Raw genomic sequence first — 27,440 nt, 5'->3', positions numbered from 1 at the left:
CTTTCAGTTAGTGCTTCAACTTTAAAATAATGAACTTATTGCTGCGTGTCACAATCATATCAGAGTTTCTATTGGCCCAAAGCTAATGTGGGTGGGAGTAATGGACACAATATGCTTGCTTTATTGGCACAAATAGTCCCCATCTGTAGATATGTACTTTTTAATGATACAGCACAATTTCATAATTTATATCAAATTATTTCCCCTGACAGAGTGCCACAAACCCCACTTTGAGAACCACTGAATTAAGAGGCCTGTAGGCTACCTGGTGACACAGGTGATCCGGTTGCTGTGTGTTGAGTCTCTCTCCACATCACAGGGGACTGTCAGCTTGTCTGACACCAGGAACACACTGTTGCCAAAGTCATCGTCTTTTGGAAACAGCTGGAACTGTCTCTCCTGGGCAAAACCTTGGGGGGGGGGGGGGGGGGAGTAAACACATACAGGTAAATGTTAAAAGTTTTTTTCTGGACAAAGGAGTAAACAGGCAAACAAGTTCTAGTGAAGGACAACTTCATGAAGATACAGATGACAATGCTGCTAAAGTTTTAGATCAGGAGTTGATATTTGTCACAGTTTATAAACAAATAATCCACAATCATAATAACTATAACTACTTCAACTTCATTTATTCAGCTGCATCTCCTCAGATAAACAGTGTCATAATATATGGTAACTAGCACAAACGAGATTCTTTCTGATCATTTTTAACCAATATATTTATATGTCATAACCTGTTTAAAATCACATAGCTGACTTTAAAATAATGTCCATTATTTATTCCTGAAGATAAATTAGGTCTATAACAAGATTTCAGCATCCTCATTGTGGATTAAACGTCACCATGAACTAATTTGGAGGCCTCCATGTATCTGATTCAATCTCTTACCGCTTCCTTGGATCATGATTCGTGTTCCTCCATTATAGCTGCCTCGTTTTGGAGTTATGTAATCAGTGCGTTGAGCACCTGAAAATACATGAAATATTACAATTTAAAAAGGCGCAACTCACATTCTAAAGGGAATAAACTCCATTCATAAAATGCAGATTTTATAAACCTTCATTATTATGGTACTTTGTAACCGGCTACTTACTGCAGCAGCACCAGAGAGCAAGGAGGAGAACCACCGGTTTTATGGGGGACTCCATCCTGGAGGATTACCCAGAGATCCCTGCGGCTTCACCTGCAGTCTGCTGGGATGCTGCGGTGGAGTCTATATGCTGGGAAACTGTAAAACACTGAACACCAGAAGTGCTATTTTAGTAGAAAAGGTTTAAAGAAAGTCCTCATATGTTAGTACTGGCCGTAAGTCAGATTGTTTTGCTAAATAGATTTAAATATAAAATGTGAATGAGTGTTATTTGGCTCAGGAGTAAAGCAGTTCGACCACCAATCGGAAGGTCGGCGGTTCGATCCCCGACTCTTCCGGTCCACATGTCAGAACATGTAAAGCGTTTTGAGTGGTCGGAAGACTAAGAGTCGCTGTATAAATACAAGTCCATTTACATTTAGCATTTATTCAAAATCCAGATACATGAAGAGTTATCTAAGTAAAAAAACACCATGCAGATTAGACGCAATTCTGATTATTATTATTATTATTATTATTATTATTATTATTATTATTATAATAGAGTTAGAGCCACATCGTGATGAAATGTACTAAAATCTGTAACAACCACAAGAAATGTTGAAAAGATATTTTCAAAATAAAAAGTGATTTAAAAATGAATAAAACCCACCTGTTGAGAAGGTCGTTGAGGCGAACTGTTGACTGTATCAGGTGTTCAGATAGAGAGATAGAGAGATAGAAAGAGACACTCCTGTACACAGATCACAGCACTCACTCTTTATACAGCTGGCTGCTAAGTGTCCCGCCTCTCACCTGAAGCTGGGAGGAGGAGACTGTTGAGATCAGCCCATCCTCTGGTATCCATGCAATCCACCACCACCACAGGATTAATCTGTTACTGAAATCAAAACAGATTTGTCCATTTCCTGTCAGAGGAAGTCAAAAAGAAGGATGAGTAACGGCTTTATGAACCACGTGGGTCTGTCAGTGATGCATGTTTTGCAGGTCAAAGTGAAGTCAAGTTTTATTTTTTTCAAGCTGTAGTTTTGTATTGCATTCCAACACATTGCCAATACACAGTTGCACAATGTACCACAATCCAGCTTAATTACAAGGCTGTTTGATTGTATTAAACTGTGTCTAAACCTGCCACTACAGTCATGTCTGAAATATAAAATGTACAAAACATAAGCACAAAAACTGGCTACAATTGTGACAAAGACAAAACAAACAAACAAACATTATTCGAGGGGTGGACTAAATAACAGGAACACATGTACACCTTTTCAAACTTGACAACATAAACAATCAAAATGAACCCCTTTGTATTCCCTGTTGCGATGTTTGCTGATGCAGTAGCTGACAGGAAGATAACTTGGACCAAAACTGTGGACCTAGCAACAGATTGGCAATGAATAGGTCTATTATACACTATACACTAAAAACCAGTGGTTCTCAAAGTGGGACCTGGAGACCCCAGGAGTCCTCGAGGGGGTTCCCGGGTGTGCCCAGCTAAAGGGGGAATCATTTATTGATTGATTATTGATCATTTTTTATCAATTCTCGAGTGGTAAAAAATGGTTAAAATTAGCACAAAATCTGTGGGACAAATGGTATCAACCCAAAAATTGCTGCAACAACTTATGAGACATAATAGAGCATGGGCATGGACTTCATATACTTCTATCATAATGTTCTAAACCCTTATATACTCTCACAATTTATTTTAATTCATTAATTCATGTTTATTTCTGATTTATGACTAGAACAACTTGACAGACAGTGCTGAGCTTCTGATCTTCATGTTCCCAGCTTTCAGATGATGTACACCACTTCTATGTGACATTTACTGTTGACCTGCTATCTCCCCCTAAAAGATGGTGATGAGTTAATAACTTTCAAAACAAAAATAGCAGCAACAGGTCTTTTTGCTCTCATCACCTCCTTCCTCGTCTTTTCTTCTCAAACATGATTGACAGTTTGAGCTAAAGATAGAGACAGAATGGCAGAACTGTCATAAAGTCTTTCACGTAAAAGGCTGTGGGGCTTTGCTGTTGTTTTCACAGACGTCACATTTCTTTGGTCAATTAGCTTTCCAACCCAGAGGCACCTGTGAGTAATTATGAGGTGATGTACGTTAAACTACTACTACTACATACCTTCTTCTATGAAGTACTTTGTAAATAAATACAATTGCAGTCAACAGCAGCCTTCTCTAACATCTCTGATGTACTGCAAAGCTACAGGCCGTCTTCATGTAAACCTGTAGTGAGAGGAGTGGATAGTTTACTGACATTATAGAACATGATTTTGAGGTAATAATTATTGTATTACCCTACTTTTTAAGGTTTTACTCATCACATGTCTGTCTCTCCTTGTTTGCTTTCTGATGCCATTTTCTTTTATGAGCAAGCCTGACTATGCATCAAACACAAGGAGTTACACACCTCCGTGAGCCTGTAATGCTCATTACACACCAGCAAATAAAAGGGTTAGTTGGATAGAAATGGAGAGATTATTTATACCTTAGGGTTTGTTAATACAGGAAGTGATGCTCTGTAGGGGTGTGGAAATAAATGAGGATACAAGTGAAAATAGCACAGACAAGACAATGGCAAAGACTGACGGTGATGATTAACACTGTAAACAGCATTAAAAAAATAATGAAGCCAAGAACCAGGTGTGGACGGGCCTGTGGCACACGAGCCATTCCCTGGACCTGAGCCTGCTCTGACTATGTACAGGTATGAATGAGGTGAACTACGTGACCATACTTGAATGGACACAGCCTGGTCTCATCTCACATTCATCACCATCTACTCTCTGATCACATATAAACTACATCACTGCCAAAAGGCAAGACAGATGCTTTCAAATGAAATCACGTGTGTTCAAAATGTGTCCATTTAATCTCATCCTAGCATGGCCACATAAGTGTGGAGGGATTGTGCAGGTCGACATGGACAATAAATATATATTACATCTTTATATACAATGAAATGGAGAAGGGCACGGTGGCAATTTGAGAGGGTGTTTCTCCTTTTAGTTCAATGAGTCTTCCTGCCTTAACATGATGAAAGGATGGTAAGATTCAGTAAGATTACTGTAATAGTCTGATTTCTGTCTGTCCAGCCTGTCATCATAAACTAATAATATATTGATATCATTGTATGGTATGAAAAGTCAAACATTTCCTGTCTTTGGTTTTGGTGAGGTCTGTGGTTATATGTTGTATAGCAGTGGTTTGCAAACTTTTTCACATCAGAGACCACTACATTGATACAAATTAGACCACGGAACCCTGTTTCATAAGATTTTGTCCCAGGGTTCCCCATCTGAAAATAATTTAATTAATTAATTAAATTGCTTTTAGATGTTTTATTACAGAAAGTGAATGAAATCTATGACCAAAATAATCATACATTCTGTCATTGTGTTACTCATGGATGGAATTCTAGTGAAAATACAATGATATCAATATATCATTAGTTTATGATGACATGGTGGACTATTGCAGTAATGTGAGTGTTAATCATCACTGCCAGTCTTCGTCATCGTTTTGTCTGTGCTATTTCCACTTGTATCCTCATTTCTTTCAACACCCCTACAGAGCATCACTTCCTGTGTTAACACACCCTGAGGTATAAATAATCTCTCCATTTCTATCCAACTAACCCTTTTTTGCTGGTGTGTAATGAGCTTTACAGGCTCACGGAGGTGTGTAACTCCTTGTGTTTGATGCATAGTGAGGCTTGCTCATAAAACAAAATCACATCAGGAAGCAAACAAGGAGAGACAGACATCTAATGAGTAGCTGATGGGTGAGAGAATCATAGATGGAGGACAACTTTGCAACTTTAGCAGCCTCAAGTGGTAGAGAGAGGTTACTGTTTAAAAAGTAGGGTAATACAATAATTATGACCTCAAAATCATGTTCTATAATATCAGTAAACTATTCACTCATCTCACCACATGTTTACATGAAGACGGCCTGTAGCTTTGCAGTACATCAGAGATGTAAGAGAACGCCGCTGTTGACTGCAGTTGTATTTATTTACAAAGTATTTCAGTATTTCATAATTGCTCACAGGTGCCTCTGGGTTGGAAAGTTTAATTGCACAAAGAAATGTTACGTCTGTGAGAACAACAGCAAAGCCCCACAGCCCTTTACGCCAAAAACATAATGACAGTTCTGCCATTCTGACTCTATCTTTAGCACAAACTGTCAATCATGTTTGAGAAGAAAAGACGAGGATTACCTGTTGCTGGTAGTGATCTTTTGTTTTGAAGGTTATTCACTCATTACCTACAAAAATATATTTTTTTTGTTTTTCGATGGAATCATTCAGAAGAGAAAAATCATTAACATTGTCTACAAAACTACGATCTAACCCTCTGAGACCCACAATTGACCCATTTTACAGGGGGTCTTTAGGGGGAGATAGCAGGTCAACAGTAGATGTCACATAGAAGTGGTGTACATCATCTGAAAGCTGGGAACATGAATATTAATTAGAGATGCAGCTCAGCACTGTGTGTCAAGTTGCTCTAGTCATAAATCAGAAACAAACATGAATTAATGAATTAAAATAAATTGTGAGAGTGTATAAGGGTTTAGAACATTATCATAGAAGTATATGATGGTCATCCCCATGCTCTATTATGTCTCATCAGTTGTTGCAGCAATTTTGGGGTTAATACCATTTGTTACACAGATTTGGTGCTAAATTTAACCATTTGATACCACAATTGATCAAAATTATCAATAATCCCTCCAAAATACCACATTAAGACACCAAGACCTTGAGGAACACCATTGAAACCCATGCTGTGATTTGGGATCAAAAACTTTTGACATTTGGAGATTTCTGCAAGAATTGCATTTTTCGGCGATTGGATGTCAAGCACTTCTGTTCCCTGGAAACTGCTCAGAAACCCCCTTATTGTCAATTTAGCGAGGAAAGCCATCCATCCTCTGAATGCTCTAGGTCTCTAGTTTATGGCTGTAAATCTTCATGAGGCTGTGATTATCCTAGAGGTCACCACAGGTAATTTTATACAGTGAAGTCAAGTTTTAAAAAATGGTCTCACTATAATGAAACAGCTACTATGGGGACAAACATCATCACACATGAATACAGTTGGACTCATTTGATCCACAAGAGTCTCAGCTCTACAGTGAGACCCAAGTTATATAATTCCAAGAAGTATGCAGAGACCGTTTAGAACAGGCGAAAATAGCGTAACCTGCTACAGCCTCTGAAAGACAGTAAAGTCAGTCGGGATATAATAATTATAATAATTTATAACTCTATTGATTACAGCTGTGCACAACATTTTGAGTTTTGTACGGATTAAAAAACAAGATATGACTTGTTAAATAGTCCGATTTAGAGGTGCTTCTCATCGAACTGTCGACGAGAAAGCGAATAACTGTGTTTCCCAAAATATCTTCGTAGGTTATATATGATATTCAGAGCATTAATATAGCAGCAAACAACTATTTGCTATGTAAAGATATAGTGGAGTAATGTCTACATATGTTCTCATCCGAACTCGTCACATACCAACTCGTCACGCCCTTTGGCGTCACTTTAGGATTAATCAACAAAACCACTATAATTAGGTTTAACAACATGGTTGGGCAAAACTACTACATTTGTACAGTGAAAATGACACTGAACATTGTGAATACGGGACACAAACAGTTGTCTCCTGGATGAAAGCCTTGTGTTTGTTGGACCCGTCCACCTCCCCTCCAGCCCGCCCTGTGTGTGTCTTTTCCATGGATGTATTAAAAGAACTGGATCCAGTGTTGGAGGCGGGGCCCCGTTCATTCCTATGAGAGTTGCTCAGTGGCGCATGAAGCCAAAATGGCTCGACTTCCATCTTGAAAAGTACCCGGATCTTCCGGTGATCTTCCGCATCCATTGGGCCCATGGAGCAGGCGCAGTAGCGTCCACTCGGTCACATGGCTCGGCCATGGGGTAACAGCCAACACGCTGTCGTCATGGCTTGCTAACTCCTCCTCGCTCCAGCCTCGGTCTGGGTCTCATTCACATGAACGGAGGAAGGGAAATAACTCTGGATTCGGCTTTTAGTGCGTTTTACAACTTTTAGAACCTAATGATTTGAAGGGACTGTTTGTAAGAATCAGAAATTGCTTGTTAACAGCGATACCTGTGGCCTTTAAGTCAACGAAAGTCAGAGTTGGGCTCGCGCTTGTGCTCGCTCTACATAGACATGAACGAGCATCGACACACTTCAGCTAAAACCACAATATCACTCTATATTTCAGCTGCTTGGCAGTAATGTTAGCTGACCAGACGAAGGTCTCTCCATGAATCAATGCTGATCCTAGTGTTGGCTTTTCCTGCCTCAGCCTCTCGGAGGGAACAGGGGAGACACCGGAGTTTTGGTCGGAGTCGATAACGTTTCTCTCTGCGGAGCCCCGTCACTTCACAAGACACGGGAAACCTCTGTTTGTCTGGAGGAGCTGCAGCAGTTATTTCTGCACAAACGTCCACTTTACATTCACTAGATATTCTCAGAGCTAAACTAACTCTTCTGCAGTGTGGAGTGTGCGCGCATGCACGTGAGAGTGGAGCGAGAATGAGCGCAGTGTGTGAGTGAAGGCAAGCAGTCAGACAGAGGAGCAGAGTACAGCAGAGACTCAGGTCCTGGAGACCAAAGCTACGGTCTCCCCCGCGTCCTCCGACCGCGGCCAACACTGTTTACAAGATGGGCTTCACTAGATACAACTTTGAGGTTTTGGTGCTTCCATGTAGTTTGTGTTGGAGTCTGAGTCTGAACAGCGTAGCCACATGTGAGCGTGCATGGGACAATGACTTATACGTGTAAGAAGTTACAAACAGTCCCTTTAAATAAGGTCTATTCAAGTGTTCGTACTGGGAGGTTGATTTAACTAAAAGAAAATGATCTGCTGAGTCACAGACATCTCTTACCCAATGTTGTCTATGGGAAAAGTATTTTTGGGCCCAATGGCATCACGTGACGGACACGGTAGTTGCAGTACTGCTGTTTGGCCACTATAAAAATTGGCATCAACGACCGGCGCACTTCCCGGGGGCTTGGTCTTTTCACTCTTTAAACTGTAAAATGAGAAAGTTTGTGACCTGGCGGCCTTCTTGAGATCAGTTCAGGAAATACCAAGCACCGCCCACCAGCTGGAGCAAACTTTCTCATTTTACAGCTAAACTGTGCACTACAAGATGTTTCTGAAAACATTTGAAGTGAGAAATTGGCATTACAGTAGGGGAATATTGATTCATATTTGGTCAGCGTTGCCTTGTTCGACCGTTTGATCGGAGTTTGCGAGTGATTGACAGCTGCCTCCATTGAATGAACAGCCAATAGGAACGCTCTCTCTCTGAAATGACCTGTGATTGGTCAAAGTCTCCCGTCACAGGTTAGATGTTCTAAAGCCTGAAAACAAATTCATGAGGAGGAGCAGAAGTCTAGTTTTCTCTCAGAACACTTGAATTACAATATGCTGAAAGGTTATTATGGATTTTTTGCCCAATGATGCCAAAAGATATTCTGCCTACTGCTGGTTTAATCCGACACATGTGACCTAAAACAGCGAGGACTCTGTCCATGGTTCTGAAGGAAGCTGATTGGCTGAGTGTGTCCTCTGGTGCATCAGCAGCAGCAGGTCGATATGTGTGCGCCTCACTAGAGGGCGGGAGACTCCTTGCTAAATCCTCAATTCATGAGACACAGTTACATTGATGTTTCAAGTCCTGCTTGAACAGATAAAAACTTCTAAAACTGAGACATTAAAAAAAAAAAAAAAAGCCATTTTGGATGTGTAGAGTTTAGTGAGCGCAGCAGAGCAGCAGAAGTGGAGGCTCGTCCTTTCAGCGCACATCTGTCTCCCCAGGAGGAGGGGACGGCCGACAGAGGAACAATTAGTTTTACAGCCTTCATTTGCGCCCTCCATTACGCCTCAACAATAACAGTACAATGTGGGCGTGTTCTCGCCCCCTTTTCTCTGACTTTGCACCGCCTGTCCTCCGGAGCTGTGCGCACTGTGCGGAGCAGCCAGTAGCTGCGGAGTGGATGTAGACTGGATGTGGACTGGATGTGGACTGGATGTAGACTGGATGCAGAGTTCAGCTCCGGCTCAGCCCCGTGGTCCCCCCCTCCTCCCCGGCCACAGCTCTCAGGCTCCCTCCGTCTCTGACTCCGGATAAAAACCAGAGGATGGATCTCTATCACTTGGCTTTCCTCTGCGGGGCTCTGTTGGTGGTTTGGGGGATCCCCTCTTCTCACTCTCTGGCCATCTTCCCTCCAGCTGCCCAGAAGAGCAGCAAGGTGTCCAGGATCTTTGATGGACAAAAAGCTTCCAGGTATTTCAAGGAGTTTTACGCGCCGCCGTCCATCGACAGGAGCAATAAAGCTGTGTCTAAAGACTCAGTGGAGCCGCACGACTACATGCTGTCTATCTACCAGACCTTCTCCACGGCAGAGAGACTGGGACTCAACGCCAGCTTCTTCCGCTCCTCGAAAGCTGCCAACACTATTGCAAGTTTTGTTGACAGTGGACAAGGTATGTGGAGCACTGTACATGTGAGTGTGTGTGTGTGTGTGTGTGTGTGTGTAGGCCAATAGTCGATGTGGGGACATCAATCTGTTTACATAGCCACATTGTGGGGACGCGCCTTCCTTTTGGGGACAAAATACAAGTCCCCATAACGTAAATCCTGACATTTTAGGGTGAAGACTTGGTTTAAGGTTAGGGTAAGGGTTAGGATTAGGCAAGTATCGGTTATGGTTATGGTTATGGTTAGGGTAAGTGTCCAGGAAATGAATGTAAGTCAATATAATGTCCTCTAAAGTGATGGAAACACAACTGTGTGCATGTGTGTGAGTGTGCGTGTATAACTCGTTGTGGGGACATCAGTCTGTTTACATAGTCACATCGTGGGGCCTCGCCTTCCAAAATGCAGGTCCCCATAACGTAAATCATTAAATTTTAGTGGAAAACTTGGTATAAGGTAAGTTTAAGGTAAGTTTAAGGCAAGTAGCAGTTATGGTTATGGTTATGGTTACGTTTGGGGTAAGTCTCCAGGAAATGAATGTAAGTCAATGTAATGTCCTCTCAAGTGAAAGAAACACAACTGTGTGTGCATGTGTGCATGCAGGTAGGATTGATTGAACACCCGTGACTCATACTTTGTCTCCCAGATTAATTCAGTGCAGACAATAGAGGGATTTTTCCCGTCAGATTCCACATCTCTGCGGTATGCACATCGTCCCCGTGAGAATGCATCTGACCCTGCTGCTTTAATGCTTTCCACAGATGACCTCCCACTCTCCCCTCTGAGGAGACAGCAGTATCTGTTCGACGTCTCAACGCTCTCCAAAAAGGCGGAGGTGCTGGGAGCCGAGCTCAGGATATACACCAAAGTGTCTGGGAATTTCAGGATATCGGAAACGGAGCCCGTCGACATCCAGCTCCTCTCCTGCCACGACCGGCAGCTGCTCGACTCCAAAACGCTGGACCTGCAGGATTCCCAGAGGCCGAAGTGGGAGGTGTTGGACGTGTGGGAAATATTCAAAGAGCAGCAGCACCTGAGCCAGGGGGAGAATTTCTGCCTGGAGCTCAGGGCGATGCTGGACAACCCAGAGAAGGAGCTGGACCTGCACCTGCTGGGCTTGCACAGGCATGGCAGGCCTCAGCAGAAGAAAGCCATCTTAGTGGTGTTCACCAGGTCTAAGAAGCGGCAGACTCTTTTCAGTGAAAGGAGAGAGGGGAGACCATTGCTGGGTCTGGAGAGGAAGGCCAAAGAGAGGGGCCCTGGTGCCAAAGCCAGCAGGAGAAGGAGGACGGCCGCGTCCAAAACCCGCCACGGGAAGAGACACGGCAAGAAGTCCAAATCCAGGTGCAGCAAGAAGCCGCTGCACGTCAACTTCAGAGATCTGGGCTGGGACGACTGGATCATCGCCCCGCTGGATTATGAAGCATACCACTGCGAGGGGGTATGTGACTTCCCCCTGCGCTCCCACCTGGAGCCCACCAACCACGCCATCATCCAGACTCTGATGAATTCAATGAACCCCAGCAACATGCCGCCCAGCTGCTGCGCCCCATCCAAACTCAGCCCCATCAGCATCCTCTACATCGACTCAGGAAACAATGTGGTCTACAAACAGTACGAGGACATGGTGGTTGAGTCTTGTGGCTGCAGGTAGTAGATCTGACAGGTATAGCGCTTCACTTTGACCAACTCCCTGTTCGTCAGGCTCTCTGGTTAGTGGAAATCCAACAGAAGTACAGTCTGTGTAATGAGAAGTCTGCACCTGAAATAAGGAAAACTTGCTCAATTTCTTTGGCAAGAAAAACGTATTAATGCTTTTCCTGACCATGCACCCAACAAGGTCACGTTTAATACCTCAAACATTTGTTTTCTTGTTGTTGTTTTTCTGTATGTTCTGGCCACTTCAACACCAAGTGACAGCATATTCATGGATATATGATAAGATAAACTTGTTGAAAACTCTATATCTTCTGTGTCACCAAATCAAGAAAAGGTTTAAAAGAACAGTTCAACAATTGGCAAATACACTTATTCACTTTGAAGACAACGGAGTAGAAGCGCTGCTGGGTCGTTGTGGTAATGACATTATTTTTGAAGATGATATGCATTTTGTGCTTTTTTGAGACCATATTCCACCCATGCAATGAGCCCTTCACAAGATTGAATATACACTTATTCACTGTCCTGCAGAGAGTTAGACGAGAAGATTGATACCGCTCACTTGCCTGTACGGTAAATTTGAAGCTACAGCTAGCAGCTGGTTAGCTTAGCTTAGCATAAAGACTGGAAACAGGGGGAAACAGCTAGCCTTGCTCTGTCCAGCTAAAACAATATGCTGCACAAAACAACAGTCATTTTTAAAATTCAGTTTTACGCACTAAACAAACAAGATATAATGTTTTAATTAATGAGCTTTAGAGGGGCTGGTAGGCAGATTTAGTTACCTTTGGACAGAGCCAGGCTAGCCACGTCCCCCCGTTTCCAGTCTTTATGCTAAGCTAAGCTAACCGCCTCTTGACTGCAGCTTCATTTTTACAGCATTGACATGAGATCTTTTCATCTAACTCTGCAAGAAAGCAAATCATTTCCAAAAAATGTTGAACCATTCCTTTTAAAAAGAGACATTTAATATCCCCTATTTAAGAAAATTGTATCTTTTAATCTTATAAAAAATATTGCCAGTGCAAAAATAAAACATTTTATTTGACTTTATATCCTTTTACCACCCTACAGTTTGGCCCTTGGGACACAAGCACTATGTTTAACTTTCATGAAGAGTTACATGATTATGAACATTTAATATATATGATGTTAACTATAGATTCTAGTTCATTTTCAAAAGCGTGCCCTGTAGTTATGACGACCCAGGTACAATGTAAACCAGAGTATTCAACTGAAACTTTAAAAACTAATCAATCGTCCTTGATAACTTAATGTCCAAATTAATTTCAAGGTTCTAATGATCAAAAATAGTCAAACGATAAACTTCAGGTAAACATTTTTTTCCCATAATGGACGTGTTGAGTGACATCTCTGCCAGGATTAAAAAGCAGATTTTTCAGCACTTGACATGGCCTATGACTCAGGGAACGTCCTCGAGTGCTGGAGAGAATGTGAAGTCCTTATTTTTTTCAGATGAACCACCATCAGTACATTTCCACCAAAAAAAACAGCGCAGGGTTTCTCACCAGTTTACTTTGTCATTGAGGAGATCCATAATTTTGTCTGCGATGCACTGATGTTCAAAGGTACCATATGTAAATATTTGGAAATAATAATTTATGTTCTAGTAAATTATTTAATTTTTTTTATTGTCTACTTTGTTCTGTTACAACTTCCAGATGGCATGAGTCACACATCTGGATGTTCAGGTTCAAATAAACACATATGGGTAATGTTTTGGTAACGAAACGTGACAGCTTTGTTCTGGTCACAGACTGTGAAATACTGTAGTATATCAGTGTTTTTGTTGTATATATACAAAGTAAATAATTATTCACCAAACAAAAAAACATTGTCTTTGTTTGATGAACTCTTTTTTAGGCTATACTGTTGTTTAAAACACTAGTATCATATTTAAGCCTCTTATCTATATTTTTTTCAATTATTTACTGGAATCTGAAAATAATATATTATACTGATTGACACTGACTGTCAGTAAGATGTCTCTTTTCCCTCCTACATCAAACCTTATTACAGCCAAAAAATGAATTGATAATGTATTTGTACACAGTAAAATAACCAGAAAAAAATTGTTTAACCAAATTAATCTATTCTTATAAACTGTGTGAACTGTAAGATGTGTAGAGTAACAGGCAAATTAAAATGTCTTGAACTTTAAATCTTGTTGAAGTGTGATTTGGTTACTAATACTTTTACTCTTTTTGTTCATTGTACCACTAGATAGCAGGTCAGGAGTATATGTCACATAGAAGTGGTGTACATCATCTGAAAGCTGGGAACCTGAAGATTAATTTGAGATGCAGCTCAGCACAAGTTGTTCTAGTCATTAATAAGAAATAAAAATTAATGAAGGAATTAATTTAAATAAATTGTGAAAGTGTATAAGGGATTAGAACATTATGATGGAAGTATGGCCATTCCCATGCTCACTCATGTTTCATCATCATCATCATCATCATCATTGTTGCAGCAATTTTGGGGTTGATACCATTTGTTACACACATTTGGTGCTAAATATAACTATTTTTTACCACTCAAGAATTGATCAAAATGATCAATAATCCCTCCAAAATACCACATTAAGGCCCAATTCCAATCCGGCCCCTCCACCCTCCCACTCTGTGGTGGAGTGAACTCCGCCTGTAGTCACACTCACAGCTCAATGAAGCGTCCTTCTTTAAGGTGGAGGGTAAAAATACAGCAGCCACTTTGGGACGAACTTCCCTCTCTCCTGCAAGGAAATAAATATCAGAATCAAAAATACTTTATTGATCCCCGGGGGAAATTGAGTTATGTTTTGCTCCCGTTCTAGAATATAAATAGAAATATACAAAAATAGATAAATCATAAGAAAATATAAATAAGAAATATATATAATGACAGTGCAAATAATAATGCTGAAAAATAAGATATATGCAAATAATATAAATACATGCATTTATAAAAATGCAAGAATACTGTAAAATAAGAATATTAGTTTAAATGTTATATAAATATGTATATAAATACATGCAGTGTTAATGCTGGAGTAAACCAGATTATTGCACAACTGAATTATTGTGCTAAATTATTGCACTGTTAAGTCAGTATTGCACAGTTAAAGATATAATAAATTATGGGGTTATAGCTCCTGATTTAGCTCCTGAAAAATTATAAATATATGTTGTGTGTGTGTATATATATATATATATATATACACACACAATCTAATGCACATGTCTACCCTTTTCTAGACTGGACATGGGTATATTTGATCCTAAATACAATCTATTTACTTTATGTTGTTAACGTCTTATGACAATAAAGTAGAATAAATCAAATGTCTATCAGTTTGAGCAGTTTACAAGTAAATGTTTCTACTGGTAGTACCGGTTTGGAATTGGGCCTAAGACACCAAGACGTTGAGGAACACCATAGAAAAAGCCATGCTGTGATTTGGTTTAAAAAACTTTTGACATTTGGAGATTTCTGCAAGAATTGCATTTTCGGCGATGGATGGTGAGCACTTCTGTTCCAGAATCTGCTAAAAAAAAAACGTATTGTCAATCTAGCTAGGAAAGCCATCCATCCTCTGAATGCTCTAGGTCTGTAGTTTGTGGCTGTCAAATTTCATGATGCTGTGATTATCCTAGAGGTCACCACAGGTCATTTTATGCAGTGACATCAAGTTTAAAAAAATGTTCTCACTATATGTAATTGATCCTATGGGGACTAACATCATCACACATGAATACAGTTGGGCTCATTGGATCCACAAGAGTCTCAGCTCTACAGTGATACCCAATTTATGTAATTCCAAGACTGTTTAGGGACCCCAGTATGCAGCAATATTCACCATTTTAGAATAGGAGAAAATAAACACATTTATACTACATGCAAAAATCAGCATGGTGTTTGCCCCAAACTGCATGTGATTATCATAAAGTGGGCATGTCTGTAAAGGGGCGACTCGTGGGTATCCATAGAACCCATTTTCATTCTTGTATCTTGAGTTGAGAGGTCAAGGGACCCCTGTGAAAATGGCCATGCTTTTTGGAGAGATATAATGTGTTAACTAATAAACTCTAGAGCTGCTGTTAGGTGGATTTTGTTACCTTTGGACAACGCAAAGCTAGCTGTTTCCCGGGTTTCCCTTAGTCTTTATACTAAGCTAAGCTAACCAGCTGCAGGCTGAAGCTTCATCTTTATCGTACAGACATGAGAGTGGTATCCATCTTCTCGTCTAACTCTCAGCAAGAAAATGAATAAGGATACCTCCCAAAATGTCAAACTCCCTTTCAATGGGTCTGTTATTCTTGCCTTTTGTTGGACATCTGAAAGTGTAGACTGCTGTTGTTGACCTCTAGTTGTTAAAGGTACAGTGCACCTAGACCTGCTATTGATCAATATAAATAAGTGGTCAGGAGCTTATAGACTCATTAGTTTCCCTCTCTGGTGTTAAAGGGATGCAGGGTGAGTGACAGTTTGTAGGGTGAAAACAAGGTCAGCAGACAGTGGAAAGAGCGCCATCTTCCCTGGGTGGGCTGTGTTTCTGTGTGTGTTGGAGGTCGGGGGGGCAATATGTGACAAACAAATTGGTGTGCAGATGTACTGACTGCCCCCCCTCCTTTAGTCTAAAGTCCCATTGGGTCCCCTGCCACACAGACAATGGCAGTGGAGGATCTCAACATCAGATTAAGCCTGCCTTTTCCTCACCAGGGTCAAAGGTCAAGTGTGGTATTGTCTCCGGGGGGTGCGGACATTAAACAACGTACACGTCCCCTTAGAAAAGGGACGGCAATCAAGAGGGGAGGGAGGAGGGCGAGGGGAAGGAATGCGTGTGATGCTCTCTGAGGGCCTCGCTGTCATCCCCCCCCCCAAACAACAAGGTGAGATATAAAAAAGGGGCGTCCGGTTTGAAGCAGCTGCTCTGAACAGCCAGCGGAGGACAAAAGACTGGAATGTTCCGTCTCTATAGTGGTGTACGGAGGCGTTTCTGCACTGCGTCTCACTGTGGCAGATTTGCTGTGAGATGGAGAAAAAATATTTGCAGGAGAAACAAAACCGGGTGTAAATCGAGTGCAGGATTCAACAGTTGTTATCAGAGGGAGGGGGGGATAACTGGGAGCTCATGTTTTTCTGTTTTCTTGCTGAGTTCTGCTGTGATTTTAAATGTTTCACACATGTCCAGAGTGCAGTTAAGAGGAACAGAAGGGATAAGGAGTGAGCGCAGAGATCTGGAATAAGATAAGCCCCGTTTCCACCAAGAAATTCCTGGTAATTTTAGTCCCAGGACTACTTTTCAAGGAACTAAAAAGGTGTCTTCAGCCCATTGCCTACAGAGATGATTAATTGACCTAGCTAGTTTTCAGTGGCTTGCAGAGCTCGAGGCAACTTAAAACGCTGAACTCAGTGCATCACCGAAGACCAAAGATGTTGCCAACTGTAATACACTGAAACGTACCCCCACTCAGGATTACCACCAAAAATAAGAAAGGTAAAATAACAAAGTGGCAGGCTCTTTAAACCTGCCAGGTGACTACCTAGTCAGGGTGCTCTAAACCAACATTCCAAGCTGGTCAAACAGTTACCCAGTCAAAAGCACAACTAAACAAGCAGCAATAACCACAAATGATCTAAACTCTACACTCAAAGGCCACAAAATACACACAAAAACTTACATTTACTTCACCTCATGGATGTTCTAGATCCCGGACGAGCCCCCATTTGTTACGCCCCACCCTTAGGCAGTGCTATTTGGGAGAACAATACTAACACTGACCCAAACCAAAGACAGAAGACACCTTTAAAACTCAAATCCATAGGATTTATTGACAGAAAGAAGAAAATGTGAAAAGGACAATATATCAACCAGAAGTCCCCACACCAGAAGCCTCTCCCTTATGCTGCTGGCACAGGAGCTTTTAAGCACTTCCTTCCCAACCTCGTTGAGCCAATGCAGCGCACCTGGGCACCTCGTTGAGGAGTGCAGCCCACCTGGGCACCTCGTTGAGGAGTGCAGGCCAGCCGGGCAGGGCTACTGAAGAGGGAAAAGGGACAGCAGCACAGAAAACACATACAGCCGTAACAGAAGCGCAATGAGTTTCTCAAAAGGTTCCTAGAGGTCCTAGGGAAAGTTCCTGCGTCGAAAAGGGGCTATAGTTTACAACAAGAAAACTCAAAACAGTCAAAAAGAAAGAAAACTTTCCCCTGAAGTGTTCACTAGATATAATTCCAACACGTGTCTTCTGTGTTTGCTTTTAGTCGCAGGAAAAGTGATGTCTTGTCATGTTGACCTCTGTGTTTGCTCTAACGCAGCCTGCTAAAGTGGAAATCCTCTCTTTGGAGTCAGATGGCGGCAGACTCAAAGCCCTCTGACTGACATACGAGGGAAGTGACTCGTTACCCTTTCTATTTGTTCAGTCAACTTTAGTGACTTCTTATTTGTCTTCTTTGCTGCTGTTTTGCTCTTTTCAAGTTTTGCCTCTGATTCCAATTAGGCTTTGATTTTTTTTTTAGAGGTAAAAACTGAGCTAAATGTGATTAAAAAATTTATAAATCTTTTTAGATATTTATTATATTTAATTAATATTTTGACAGCATTAAAATAACCTAAATACATGTTGAAATATAGCTATTAAAATGCTGTGGAAAGAACAGAAAAAAGTTTGTCTATTCATCAAATCATCTAAATATTGTAGCTGGTTTACTGTCTTTGTAGGGATCCTTTTTAGATTTGTATACAGGTCAAATAAAAATAAACTTGCCAGTTTATTAGCTACACCTAGCTAAAGCTAATGCAGTCTAATGGTGCCTTCAAATGAAACTCGTGAGCTTGTGTTTACAAAGTGGGAAGTCGTGTACACGATATGCTTGGCGTTCAAGTGGTTAAGTCGTGAGAACACTGCTGCTAAGCAACGGCAATATTAACGTTACTGTCGCCGTCTAGAAGCCACAGAAGCTAGAAGTTTAGCAAGCTAGCAAGTGGGTAACATAATGCAGGAAATACAAAGGCATAATGACAGAGGAACAAGATGAGGCCGTTGGGAATATCTACATTTTCCTCAGACATATTATAAAATTATGAAGAAAAACAATATACGACTAAAATAAAAATGTACTGTATTCACTTATTATGCACCAAACAATACACTTCCAAGGCCTCCGCCATTTCTGACAACGTCAACAAACACATCACAACTCGTTAACTCGGAGCTTTAAGAAACTTTCCACTCTCGAGGTCGTAAATACCACAAGAGGGGGGCATTCGTATGGACTCTTCTCGCGAACACGGTAAACACGACGCCATTTAAAGGCACCACAATACAACAGTCCATCTTCATTAAGGCGTTGATTCAACTTAATGATTATTTTGGAGGACGTAGCTTGTGGTGCTGTTGAACAGAGAGGCGTTTCTGTTATTTATCCAACCCTCATTGATATAAATAGGGTGGACAAAATAATAGAAACACCCTTTTAAATGTAAAAGTAACCTGGGATTTAGAAGAAAGTGTAAACTCAATCATACTTATTCCAAATTTGGGCTAAAAGTTTGATGCAAAAAGGTCTACTACAATTTTAAAATGAACAATTAAACAAAAGACTTTGCAGTGACATCTAGTATTCATGACTGATTCATCAAGATCTTGAAACATGCACATTAATAAATTGTTGTTGTGTTGTTGTTTTTTGTTTTTTTGGCCCATAAGAAAAATGAAATGGGGCTATTGTGACTGAGTTACTCTTTGCTGTAGTACTTTCACTTTCTGGACATTAAACTCAGACGTGATTAAGAGTCATTGGGAGATCTCTCTGTCTGGGTGCTGACTGATGCAGACTCAGAAGAGAAGAGGGATTACACAGTTGAGTGAGGAAGCAAAATGATGGAGGAGGAGGAGGAGGAGAAGGAGGAGGAGGTGAGACAGGTGAGTCCTCTCTGTGGGTCACTGCTGCTGACAAACAGTATCTTCTTGAATGTCCCTTAAAGCCCTCTCAGGGTTCGGATTGGTGTCTTTGTTGTTGTGATATTATATCACATATCACAGGTATCTCCATCCTGTGGGCTCACCACCTGCGGGAAAAACCGCTTGGGTCGGGTGCGCTGCCACACGGGTGGCAGTGAAGGCCAGGGACCTCGACGGACCGGACCCGGGCGGCAGAGGCTGGCTCTGGGGACGTGGAACGTCACCTCTCTGTGGGGGAAGGAGCCGGAGCTTGTGCGGGAGGTGGAGCGCTATCAGTTGGATCTGGTAGGGCTTACCTCTACGCACATCCTCGGTTCTGGAACCGTACTCTTGGATAGGGGTTGGACCCTATTCTTCTCTGGAGTTGCCCATGGTGTGAGGCGCCGGGCGGGTGTGGGGATACTCACAAATCCCCGGCTGAGTGCCGCTACGTTGGAGTTTACCCCGGTGGACGAGAGGGTCGCCTCCCTACGCCTTCGGGTTATGGGGGGGAAAACTCTGACTGTTGTTTGTGCGTATGCACCAAACAGCAGTTCGGAGTATTCGGCCTTCTTGGAGACCCTGAATGGAGTCCTGTATGGGGCTCCAGTAGGGGACTCCATAGTTCTCCTGGGAGACTTCAACGCGCACGTGGGCAACGATGGAGACACCTGGAGTGGCGTGATTGGGAGGAACGGCCTCCCTGATCTAAACCCGAGTGGTCGTTTGTTGTTGGACTTCTGTGCTAGTCATGGATTGTCCATAACGAACACCATGTTCGAACATAAGGATGCTCATAAGTGTACGTGGTACCAGAGCACCCTAGGCCGAAGGTCGATGATCGATTTTGTAATCGTATCATCTGATCTGAGGCCGCATGTTTTGGACACTCGGGTGAAGAGAGGGGCGGAGCTGTCAACTGATCACCATCTGGTGGTGAGTTGGGTCAGAGGGTGGGGGAAGACTCTGGACAGACCTGGTAAGCCCAAACGCGTAGTGAGGGTGAACTGGGAACGTCTGGAGGAGGCCCCTGTCCGAGAGATCTTCAACTCACACCTCCGGCGGAGCTTTTCTGGCATCCCTGTGGAGGTTGGGGGCATTGAACCCGAGTGGACGATGTTCAAAGCTTCCATTGCTGAAGCTGCGGCGGTGAGCTGTGGTTTTAAGGTCTTGGGTGCCTCAAGGGGCGGCAACCCTCGAACACCGTGGTGGACACCGGTGGTCAGGGAAGCCGTCCGACTGAAGAAGGAGGCCTTCCGGGATATGTTATCTCGGAGGTCTCCGGAGGCAGTTGCAGGGTACCGACGGGCCCGAAGAGCAGCAGCCACTGCCGTGACGGAGGCAAAGCAGCGGGTGTGGGAGGAGTTCGGAGCAGCCATGGAGAAGGACTTTCGGTCGGCACCAAAGTGCTTCTGGAAAACCATCCGGCACCTTAGGAGGGGGAAACGGGGAACCATCCAAGCTGTGTACAGTAAGGATGGGACACTGTTGACCTCAACTGAGGAGGTAATCGGGCGGTGGAAGGAGCACTTTGAGGAACTTCTGAATCCGACCAATACGCCCTCTATGGTAGAGGCAGAGCTGGAAGCTGATGGGGGACCATCATCAATTACCCTGGTGGAAGTCACTGAGGTAGTCAAACAACTCCACAGTGGCAAAGCACCGGGGGTTGATGAGATCCGCCCTGAAATGCTGAAGGCTCTGGGTGGGGAGGGGCTGTCTTGGATGACACGTCTCTTCAACACCGCGTGGAAGTCGGTGACAGTGCCTAAGGAGTGGCAGACCGGGGTGGTGGTTCCCCTTTTCAAAAAGGGGGACCAGAGAGTGTGTGCCAATTACAGGGGTATCACACTGCTCAGCCTCCCTGGTAAAGTCTACTCCAAGGTGCTGGAAAGGAGGGTTCGGCCGATAGTCGAACCTCGGATCGAAGAGGAACAATGCGGATTCCGTCCTGGCCGTGGAACAACGGACCAGCTCTTCACTCTCGCAAGGATCCTGGAGGGGGCCTGGGAGTATGCCCATCCAGTCTACATGTGCTTTGTGGGCTTGGAGAAGGCATATGACCGGGTCCCCCGGGAGATACTGTGGGGGGTGCTGCGGGAGTATGGGGTGAGGGGGGCACTTCTCAGGGCCATCCAATCCCTGTACGCCCAAAGCGAGAGCTGTGTTCGGATCCTCGGTAGTAAGTCGGACTCGTTTCCGGTGGGGGTTGGCCTCCGCCAGGGCTGCGCTTTGTCACCAATCCTGTTCGTGATATTCATGGACAGGATATCGAGGCGTAGTCGGGTGGAGGAGGGTTTGCAGATCGGTGTGCTGAGGATCTCATCGCTGCTTTTTGCAGATGATGTGGTCCTGTTGGCATCATCGGTCTGCGACCTCCAGCACTCACTGGATCGGTTCGCAGCCGAGTGTGACGCAGTCGGGATGAGAATCAGCACCTCTAAATCTGAGGCCATGGTTCTCAGCAGGAAACCGGTGGATTGCCTACTCCGGGTAGGGAATGAGTCCTTACCCCAAGTGAAGGAGTTTAAGTATCTCGGGGTCTTGTTCGCGAGTGAGGGGACGATGGAACGTGAGATTGGTCGGAGAATCGGAGCAGCAGGGGCGGTATTGCATTCGCTTTACCGCACCGTTGTGACGAAAAGAGAGCTGAGCCGGAAGGCAAAGCTCTCGATCTACCGTTCAATCTTCATTCCTACTCTCACCTATGGTCATGAGTGTTGGGTCATGACCGAAAAAACGAGGTCGCGGGTGCAAGCGGCCGAAATGGGTTTCCTCAGGAGGGTGGCTGGCGTCTCCCTTAGAGATAGGGTAAGAAGCTCAGTCATCCGTGAGGAACTCGGAGTAGAGTCCTTGCTCCTTTGCGTCGAAAGGAGCCAGTTGAGGTGGTTCGGGCATCTAGCACGGATGCCTCCTGGGCGCCTCCCTTGGGAGGTGTTCCAGGCACGACCAGCTGGGAGGAGACCACGGGGAAGACCCAGGACTAGGTGGAGAGATTATATCTCTACTCTGGCCTGGGAACGCCTCGGGATCCCCCAGTCAGAGCTGGTTAATGTGGCCCGGGAAAGGGAAGTTTGGGGTCCCCTGCTGGAGCTGGAGCTGTTGCCCCCGCGACCCGATCCCGGATAAGCGGTTGAAGATGGATGGATGGATGGATATCACAGGTAAGTGACACACAGACAGATCTGCCCTTGTGTCTCTCCCATTATGCACATACACGTCATACACTACGGACATCAATTAAACTGTGATGCTGGAAAGCCCCTGCCATTTAAAAAATGGCAAACTTTACAAATACAAGTGTTTTCCAGATGCAGCTGGTTGCACTGCTGCCCATAATCTGTTGTAATCTATATCAGCTGTGAGGACTTCCCCCATGTCTGTCTTTGCATCGCAGCATTTTGAGACAATTTGTATTAAATTTAATTAATTAATTACTCTTGAAAGTTTATAAGAATAGATTCATTTGGTTGAACAAATAATTTTAGCCTGCATGTTGGCCTGTGCAAATGTATTTAATTATCTCACAACAAACTGAAAACACAGTTAGTTTACACCTGAATCGAATGTGGAATTTAAAACAAACAAAAAAAAACAGTGGAAATGTTTCTTCCTCTTTGTCAGTTTGTTTGATTGTGCAGTAATGCCATGTTATGCTGAAGCCCAGCAATATTTAACAGGCATTTTATTTTTATTTCTACAGCTTTTTTGCTAAATATACAATATCTGGAGGGTCACATTTTTGTTTTGATCACTTGACAATGAGATCAATAGGATTATTGATAAAATAAATAAATAAATAAATAATAGAGCCTGCACACCCAAAAGTACAAGAAAACATCTCATTACACAATAATAATAATAATAATAATAATAATAATAATAATAATAATAATAATAATAATAATAAAGAAAAATTATGATACAGTAATAAAAATACTAGAAGAATTGCTTTGTCATGTTGGCCATTTCTCTTAGCACTTTGACCAGAAGGACTAATCTTTCTTTGACTACCCTTTGTTGCTCAGGCTCATTTGCATAAATTAAAAACCCTGCAGGAAGAATATGGCAAAGGAACTCAAGGCTCCAATACTTTCTAGGTTTAGGACTACAAATTCTAATGTTCAACAGGCGGCCTTTAGGGCTACTTCAGATCTCTTTGTCATTTAGTGTTCGCATTAATTTGTGGGGAGTTTTGTTGTTTCAACAAAAATCGATCAGCAACTTTACCAGCCTGCCCAAGCATATTAATTATGTGTATTAAGTGTTTGGCCAGTAATACCTGCACTTTTTTTCTCTTTAAGTTCAAAGAAAGGAATTAGATTTCATTTAATAAAACTCCCAATAATTCCCCATCTGAAGCCTCATATCTGTCCTTTTCTGTATCTCATTTCCCCTCGCTGTAACCTCTCTATCTCTATCTGAACACGTGTACTTTGGATACACATGTTGTGTTTCCGCACTTTGAACAAGATCCTCTGGTTTCGTTCCCATGCTTGATCTCTCTGGTCTCTTACAGATTGTGGCCTCGGGTGAAGGTTTCATGAGAGGGCAGCCGGGGCAGATCCACATTCTTTAGACATCTCAAAGACACATTATCCACAACACCTCATGATGGTAAAGTTTTATAGAGATTGGAAAAGTCCTGATACCACTCCTTCTTCTTCTTCTGATGCACAGGAACAGCGAAAGAGAGGAAGAGACAGGAGGAGAAAGAGAGAGAAAATTTGAAAGGAAAGTAGGACAGAGATAACAGGAGGGAGGGGAAGTGAACTGAGATCATGTGAAGGATACAGACGGACTAGTAAGTGAAAGACAGACAGAAAAAACAAAATGAAAGTGTTTTTTTTGAGGGGGAAAGCAATTATACAGTATCAAGAAAAGACATGGAGAAAAATAGTGATTGCTAGCAGCTCTGTGAGGCTGTACTTCGGCACAGCGGTGCCAAAGAACGCCCAGCAGCAGAGCTATGCTTCCGCCATTTTGGACTGAAAGCAACTACCGAACGTCAAAGTGCCGTACAAAAGTAGAACACATTTTTTTCTATTCTATTGTTATATTTAAGGTCTCTACCGAAATGACCTGTGTTGAACAACAAAAATATTATAAATATAGGCTAATAAGTGTTTTCAGTCCAAAATGGCGGTGCCGGCTGTTGTCAAAAAACACTGGAGTTTCATCTCTTTGCCTCTATACGCCTCTGCGGTGCTTTGCGGTAACGTCAACGTGGTAGCATCCTCACAATGACAATGCTAACATACAACGTTTAGCAGGTAAAATGTTTACCATGATCACCATCTTAGTTTAGTGTGTTAGCATGCTAACATTTACTATTTAGCACTAAATACAAAGTACAGCTGAGGCTGATGAGAATGTCACTAGTTTGGCAGGTATTTGGTCATAAACCACAGTATTTACTGATGATAGGGCTAGAGGAAAAATGAAGGGATCACCAAATTTCATGACAATCCATCCAACCCGATCTCATGAAAAGCTTCATAAATAACACAACATTTTAAAGACATTCCGTGTGTCATGATAATGCATTTCAGGCTTTCCGCTTATCATTTATACGCTATGTTGTTACCGTGAAATGCTTGCGGTTATGATTAGGCAACAAAACTACGGTAATGGCCGCAGTTAGGTTTAGGCAAAAAAAACACTTAGTTTGATTTGAGTAAAATATAATGTTTGGGCTTAGAATAAATACGTAAACTAAGTAAAATACGTAAGTAAACAACAAAACATAAGTACAGAAAACACATCATAAACGTCAATAATGTAACTTCTAAATAACTCAACAAAAGTTTAAGTTACGAACACCGGTCTCCTGGTTGAAAGTCCTGTGTTTGTTGGACCCATCCACCTGACTTCCCGCCCATGGTAAGCAGTCTGTCTCACTTTTTATTCTCCATCACTAGTTGTGAGCGTAGCACATTCACACAGATGCGTTTCTATTGCAGGCAGTACAGACTACATGGTGTACACATGACATGGCAAAAGCAACAAAAACCGCCGTCATTGCACGCGAAATGGCTTACAAATTCATTCGTAGTCCGACATCATTTGGTGAGACCGGGTTGATCCAATCGCTGTTGAGATGTTTCACTAAAAGCCAATGATGTCGTGGCGCTAGTGGAATAGTCAGAGGATAACCAAAGTCACGAGGATTCATCCTTTGGGGACCATGAATGTCTGTACAAAAGTCCATCCATCTAATAAGATATTTTAGTTTGGATCAAAGTAATGGACCGATCATCAGACCGGCATCCATAGAGCTAAAATAAAATAATTAACATCAAAGCTGCAATGTCCGAGATTTCCTGTCTCTTAGATCTAAGACCCTAGTATATGAATCTCTAGATTTCCCATAATGCAACAAAAAGCATACCTCACCACCTGGGTAACACCAAAGTGTTAAGACCAAGAGGACATTGTCGGCTGAGCAGTACAGAAATAAAATGACCTTTAAATGAGGGTGATGCCAGTGGTGAAAATTCAACATTTGTGTGTGTGTGTGTGTGTGTGTGTGTGTGTGTGTGTGTGTGTGTGTGTGTGTGTTGATGTGTGTTGGTGTGTGTGTGTGCGCCCCATCAGTCAGGCCTTTTGGCAGCAGAACAAACCGGGCAGAGATACTTTTTAGCGGGTGTTCCCCTCTTCTTCTCCTCTCCGCAGCCTTTTACTGTCACACAGGGATCTAAATGATGAGGACACGCAGAACATGCAGATGTTTGTAATATCTCTAATATGAACTCTCTCATATGGACGCACCTGGCTCTGATTTGTCTGAGATAGAGCATGTAGCGTGTGCACTTGACATCAGTTTTTTTTTTATGTGTGCAGAAAGATACTTAAAGGCAAGGGAGAAGAGGAGGAGGAGGAAGGAGGAGGAGGGAAGGAGGGAGGGAGGGGGGTTGTAAGTAAAAACAGAGCAACTGTCGCTCACATGCCCGACACAGAATGATAATCAGGGCCCGGGCTGCTTTTGTACATGAGCAGCTTTGGTTTTGGGTGACAGCGCTGGTAGTGTTGTTTTACAGTCAGTCTGCAGTTGGAAATAAAAACCAGACGAGGTGGGCTCCGCAGCCAAAATCAGTCCCCCCGGTAATTAAAAGTGCCTGCTGAGAGCTCTTTACTACACGCAGCCAGATCACTGATCATCACTGGCCGATCACATCAAAAGGAAATGACACAGGACACAAGGCGAGCCATTAGTGAGTCGATTTCCCCAAAAAGATCACAGGCAGTCATTGGGCGGTTGATTACCTACAGATTGTCTGTTCTTTCTCCACCTTTCCACCCTGCAGGGATACACGCTGAAACTTCAAATAAAACTCCTTAGAGGTAAACTATTTAATGCCACAATGATTTGATTTGATCGCATCACCAAATCTCACATATTTAGATTTTTTTTTTGCATGTCAATTTAAGCTATAGGCTTCATAACAGCGGCCTCTGTGGCCACAAGTGGTAATTACAGGATAAAGACGCAATCAATTTGCCTTCATTTCCCCAAGATTCTCTGAAAGCAAAAGCTTGACATAGTGGGAAATACACTCATTTGTTTTCTAGGGGAGAGACTGATACCACTCTCATGTCGTAAATATGAAGCCAGTTAACTTAGCTTAGCATAGCGACTGGAAACAGAGGGAAACAGCTAGCCTGGCTCCGTCTAAAGGTAACAAAATTGGCCTACCAGCACCTCTAAAGTTCACTCATGAACATGTTTTATCTTGTTTGTTTAAAAACCAAAGTGAAAAAAGTACAATTTGCTGTTTAACGAGGGATTAGGTGTCATATTATTTTTTACAAAATACTGTTTTTCTACAGGCCATTGCATACATAAATAGTTAAAGTACCAATGTGTAACAATTAGGGGGATCTATTGGCAGACATAGAATTCAAAATGTAGTTTCTTTAGTGTAAAATCACCTGATAATAAGAATCGGCACACCGGAGAAGTTTCAGTTGGTTGCAATATCCTCACCTCACCGCTAGATATCGCCAGATATTACACAGAGCACCTTTAAGAGAGGACAAGACAGTTCAAATCCCCAAAAAGTGCACCTAAATAATAACAATAAAAAAGCATGCACATATTGATTATAAAATTCTCCCTAAAAGATCCTAACTGACATTTCTCACTGCACCCCAGACAGGGAGGTCCAAATCGGCCCTGGAAAAACAAATAAGACCTC

The 27,440-nt window shown here is 42.6% G+C and overlaps 2 protein-coding genes across 2 annotated transcripts in view; one reads left to right on the top strand and one right to left on the bottom strand.

The window, feature by feature from the left end:
- Positions 1-1,894, bottom strand: part of pkhd1l1.1 (PKHD1 like 1, tandem duplicate 1) — an 82,406-nt gene extending 80,512 nt beyond the window's left edge. The window contains exons 1-4 of the mRNA XM_074614399.1: positions 1,744-1,894; positions 1,095-1,229; positions 890-967; positions 266-410 (exon numbers count right to left, since the gene is read on the bottom strand). Of these exons, the coding sequence (XP_074470500.1) occupies positions 266-410; positions 890-967; positions 1,095-1,149 (278 nt within the window). The 5' untranslated portion in view covers positions 1,150-1,229; positions 1,744-1,894. The remainder of the gene's footprint in view (positions 1-265; positions 411-889; positions 968-1,094; positions 1,230-1,743) is intronic.
- Positions 1,895-9,120: 7,226 nt separating this feature from the next.
- On the top strand, positions 9,121-13,446 carry gdf6b (growth differentiation factor 6b). Its single transcript, XM_074614034.1, has 2 exons — positions 9,121-9,645; positions 10,399-13,446. The coding sequence occupies exons 1-2, from the start codon at positions 9,300-9,302 to the stop codon at positions 11,289-11,291; spliced, it is 1,239 nt and encodes a 412-aa protein (XP_074470135.1). The 5' UTR covers positions 9,121-9,299; the 3' UTR covers positions 11,292-13,446.
- Positions 13,447-27,440: the final 13,994 nt, after the last annotated feature.

Source organism: Sebastes fasciatus, chromosome 17 (genome assembly GCF_043250625.1).
Source record: "Sebastes fasciatus isolate fSebFas1 chromosome 17, fSebFas1.pri, whole genome shotgun sequence".
In the NCBI taxonomy this organism is placed as follows: Eukaryota; Metazoa; Chordata; class Actinopteri; order Perciformes; family Sebastidae; genus Sebastes; species Sebastes fasciatus.
The sequence above is the reverse complement of the archived record's forward strand: the minus strand, read 5'-3'. Positions and strand labels throughout refer to the sequence as shown.